The 5,000-nt window shown below is 33.6% G+C and overlaps 1 protein-coding gene across 2 annotated transcripts in view; it reads right to left on the bottom strand.

The window, feature by feature from the left end:
* LOC127957142 (myotubularin-related protein 3) overlaps positions 1-5,000 on the bottom strand; it is a 24,243-nt gene that overhangs the window by 5,825 nt on the left and 13,418 nt on the right. For both annotated transcript variants that reach the window (XM_052555547.1, XM_052555546.1), the window contains exons 14-17: positions 4,893-5,000; positions 3,515-3,660; positions 1,809-2,610; positions 232-345 (exon numbers count right to left, since the gene is read on the bottom strand). The exon at positions 4,893-5,000 is cut by the window's right edge and continues 63 nt beyond it. In XM_052555547.1, the coding sequence (XP_052411507.1) occupies positions 232-345; positions 1,809-2,610; positions 3,515-3,660; positions 4,893-5,000 (1,170 nt within the window). The remainder of the gene's footprint in view (positions 1-231; positions 346-1,808; positions 2,611-3,514; positions 3,661-4,892) is intronic.

Raw genomic sequence — 5,000 nt, 5'->3', positions numbered from 1 at the left:
AAAGTAAAATGCGTATAGGCGGGAAAATGCTAACGAACTAGCTCCCGTGATACCAGTGTTGTCACATGTCGATTAACCAATGGTAAAATTTCCTCACCGTCACAAACCTAGTTCACATTCACACTGCGGCTAATTCAGAGTCACTCCTCTTCTGAACTGTGTCACACTGGATTTGTTGATTAGATCTGTGACCTGTGACCTGTGACCTGTGACCTGGTCTGATCGGCTCACCTCTGCCTCCTGCTGTCCCATCTGTTCCCAGCTGGACTCGGACAGAAGATCAGTTTTCCCGCAGCGCTGCAAACAGTCAGACTCCAGGTTATTCTCCACGTCTGGCACAGACGTCTGCGGCACACAGGAACAGGAAGTGTGAGATTCACCGCTGACGAAGTTAACCCTCCGTTTACAACACAAACACTACAATGTTAACTGCAACTAAAATAATCTCTATAACAATAATTATAATAAAACGATAATGATGACTATAAATATCTATAACAGTAATTCTAATAACTATTATGCTAACTACGACAATAACTATAACTAAAATATCCATAACTATAATGATAACAAAAACACTAACTATAAAGAGATCTATATCAATAAATATGATATTAACTATAAGTGATCTATAAGTATAACAATAACTAACAATATCTGTAATGATAACTACAAGAATAAATCTAATAATATTTGTAACTATACGATAACTATAAATATAACTGTCACAGTATCTATAACAATAACTATACCGATAACTTTAACTATAACTGCAAAGATAACTATAATGATAACTATAATTTCTGCAACAATAACTATAGCAGTAACTGTAAAGATAACTACAATAAACATATCAAAAACAATATCTGTAACAATAACTATAGAACTAATCTATACCGATAACTATAACAATTACTCTTACTATAGCAAAAATAACTATAAAAACAATAACAATGATATCTGTAACAATAACTATAGCAATAACTTTAAAGACAACTGTAGCATTAACTGTAAAGATAACTGTAACAATGTCTATAATGATAACTATTACTATAATAACTACATCAGAATCTATACCGATAACTACGTCAACAATAACGATAACTGTAGACTAGAGCTATAAATAAAATCGATCTACAGTATATTGAGATCTATACCAACAACTATAATAATAACTATGACAATAACTACACAGAAGTATAATGTTAAATTTAACAATAACTATAATATCTATAATGATAACTGTACTGATAACCGATAGCATTAATGATGAAAAATTGCTCTGAAAGTGATATCTTTACAATACGTGAGCACAAAACCAGTCTGAGGTTATTTGTAGCAAAAGACAACAACACATTGTGTGAGTCAAAATTATACATTTCTCTTTTATGCCAAAAATCATTAGGATATTAAGTAAAGATTATGTTCGATGAAGATATTTAGTAAATGTCATACCGTAAATATATAAAAACGTAATTTTTGATTAGTAATATTTATTGCTAAGAACTTCATTTGAAGAACTTTAAAGAAGATTTTCTCAATATTTAGATTTTTCCAGATTTATAATAGTTGTATCTCAGACAAATATTGTCCTCCGAACAAACCACACATCACTGGAGAGATCATTTATTCAGATGATGATGATGCATACATCTCAATTTCCAAAAATTGACCCTCATGACTGCTTTTGTGCTCCATGGTCACATATAATCCCTCTGTGTCATTTTTAGTTGTGGTGTGCACTCTAAAGCTATTCTCTTAGAGTTAGAATGGTCCTTAAGTTATTTTTATAGCATTTAGTTCCTCACCAGCTTCCTGTTGACATGCAGCCGGCTCCAGAGCTCCTGCACCTGTTTCTTCAGCGTCTCCACCTGCAGCTGATGCCCCGCCTCCATCTGCCGCAGACGCACCTGTACAGCATCACTGTGCACACTCAAGCCGTCCTTATCCAGGTGCCCTAACGCCGATAAACACCCGGAAACATCCACCGGACGCTTGTGGGGCGACGTCGGAGAAGAGTCTCCCGCTGCCGACATCTGCGAGCCGCCATCACGATCGGACGACGGACAAAGAGGATGCTGGGAAGGTGAGCAGACGCCGTTAGGAGTCTGAGATGTGTGGTTTGGACTGGAAGAACTTTCCGTGGAAGACTGGCTGCTACATTCTGAGGAATCATGGGTGTTAGTTGAATTATCTAGAAGCAGTCTGTCTGGTGTTAATTCAATGTTTTCGTTAGTTTGCAAAGGATGCTGGGATCCAGGAGGGTGTTTTTCTTCAAGCGTCTGATTGGTCTCATTAAGAGGCGATTCCTCAGGGGTATTCCTTCTGATGTTTTTCAGGAGATCCAGCTTCCTGTGCTCTTCCTGTGAGATGTTGTGCATTTGGCTGTCAGTCTCAGAAAGCTCTGGAGGATCTGTGTTTAGTTCGTCAGACAGGTTTGTGTTTAGGCTGAGTCTCTGATCTGTCGTCTGCGTGTGGTTTCCGCTGATCTCGAATGTGAGCCGGCGGTCGTGCCACTTCTCGTTCAGGTTAGGGTCGCTGCTGCGGCGGTTTGGGGTCAAACCCTCACAGGAAGTGGGCAGGTCTTCGTACGAGCGTGTCTTTGGTAACCTGGAAAACCATTAACAAAAACAGCTGTAAATGACACAGTTCATAATCAGAGAATGATCGTGTTTACATGCACAAGACAGCTCCAATATTAATGAAAATGTGGTCATTTTTAACATATGTAAAATGCTACGTAAATATTTTATGTTAGCATTTCTGTAGCTATTATTATATATTTATTATAATTAACTAAAACTAAAACCATAAAACATTTTGGTACTTGAAATAAAATAAACATTAATTTAACTAATATTAAAATATAAAAAGTTTAAGGTTTAATTTCAGGTTTTTGCCAAAGCATTATTTCTAATTTAAACTTGATTTAACTTGATTTAGTAAAATAACTAAACCAGTAAAAAAAAAAAAAATAATAATAATAATAATATAAATATATATATAATAATAATAAAAAAAATATATATATATACATACATATATATATATATATATATATATATATATATATATATATATATATATATATATATATATATATATATATATATATATATATATATATATATATGTGTATATATATATATATGTGTGTATATATATATATATATATATATATAAAAATGCATTTACAAAAACACAATAAAATTATAAAAAAGTTAAAATGGAAAATATGCAAAGAAAAATAATTTTTAATATGAACGAAATTGGGTTTGATTTCAAAGGGAATGCATGAACTGACAAAAATATAAACTTTAAAATCAGGGTTATTTGTGATCTTATTAATCAAATGATATGCCGCTTATTTAATTCCACATAAATTTTGTCTGAGAAATTATAACCTCAAAAGATCATTACAAAAAATGTTACAAAAAAGTATCTGTAGAGAGAAATATTTTGATTCAATATTGTATAAATGAGTATTGAGTTTTTTAGGTCATGTCTGGTTTACCTGCTCACAGGTGTGTCCTCGGGCGAGGCTGAGGGGGCGGAGTTTGGCACACATGACTCATCAGAAGGCGTGGAGGGGGCGGAGTTAGGCAGGTAGACGGCGCTCCACAGCATCAGATTCCTCACGTGACACACCGGGTGCAAAACCTGCCGGAGATGGAGAGATGTAACACCTGGTGAGCCGCCTCGATAGACAACACAGCAGTTAAAGAAGTGTTTTAGTCAATACTAATATTCAAAAGTTTGAGGCCAACAAGATCTTTTCATGTTTTTGAAAGAAGTCTCACCAAGGCTAGATTTATTTGATCACAAATACAGTCAAAATTCAGAAATATTTTTATGAGTTAACACATCTGTGTTCTGTGTGAATCTGTGTTAAAGTGTAATGTATTTCTGTATTTTCAGCATCATTCCTCCAGTCTTCACTGTCACATGATCTTCAGAAATCAGAATAATATGATGATTTACCGCTCAAAGACATTTCTGATAAGTATCAATGTAGAAAATGCACGTTCTGTGGTTTTATTTTATCATCATTAAGAGACTATTATAGTTTTTATTCATTTTTTGAATCGGTTCAAATTTTTATATTTTAATTTTACATTTAATATGATTTCCATTTTAACTGTAATTAAAGTTTTAGTAATTTTGCTGCATGCTTTAGTAATTGCTTTTGTAATTTTTAGTTGTTTACACACATATATATACATATAAGTGTGTGTGTGCGTGTGTGTGTGTGTCTCTATGAAGTTTTTATTCGTTTTTATTTCAATTATTTTAGTAAACCAAGTTAAACTAAATTAAAATAATGTTGGCAACTAGTTTTTTGTTGTTTATTTTAAGTAACAAAAATGTTTCTAGTTTAAAAAAACCCATAATAACCCTGTTTTGAATAAGTTTTTCTGTTTTTATTTGAAATTGTAGTAAACGTGCTCATTTTGTTTTGTGCTCTTACCTATTTAATTAGTTTTCTATTTATTTTAATTTTTTTTAATGTCTATACAATGTATTTACTTTTGATTTCAATACAATCTATTCAAAAATTCTTAACATTATCTTTGCAACAAGTAGATACATCAAGTTTAAGATTAAGATTTTTCATATACTTTTAAAAGGTAATTTTATCTCGTGCAACAAAAGTTTTTAATGGTTCTGTTTAACTGTAATAACCCTGGCTGTAATATGTGTTTGATCATTGATCATTTTTTTTGTGATTTACTGTTTTCTACAAAACATCATCCATCATAAGGCAAAGAACATTCTGTGGAAATGTAACCTTTGTATCTTTAATATTGACTGAGCAGGGCCATGTCAAAGATGTCACATGTATATTTGGTCACACAGAGCAGCAGCAGACATGATTTGAGAGGGTGTGTTACCGTCTCGGAGCGCGGCGAGTACAGGATGTTGTGGAAGGAAGTGTTGGCGGTCCGCAGCAGAGCCCAAACGGAGCAGGTCTTCTCCTGAACGCCTCGCTCCTCGCGCTC

Source organism: Carassius gibelio, chromosome B5, assembly GCF_023724105.1.
Source record: "Carassius gibelio isolate Cgi1373 ecotype wild population from Czech Republic chromosome B5, carGib1.2-hapl.c, whole genome shotgun sequence".
NCBI classification, from domain to species: Eukaryota; Metazoa; Chordata; class Actinopteri; order Cypriniformes; family Cyprinidae; genus Carassius; species Carassius gibelio.
The sequence above is the reverse complement of the archived record's forward strand: the minus strand, read 5'-3'. Positions and strand labels throughout refer to the sequence as shown.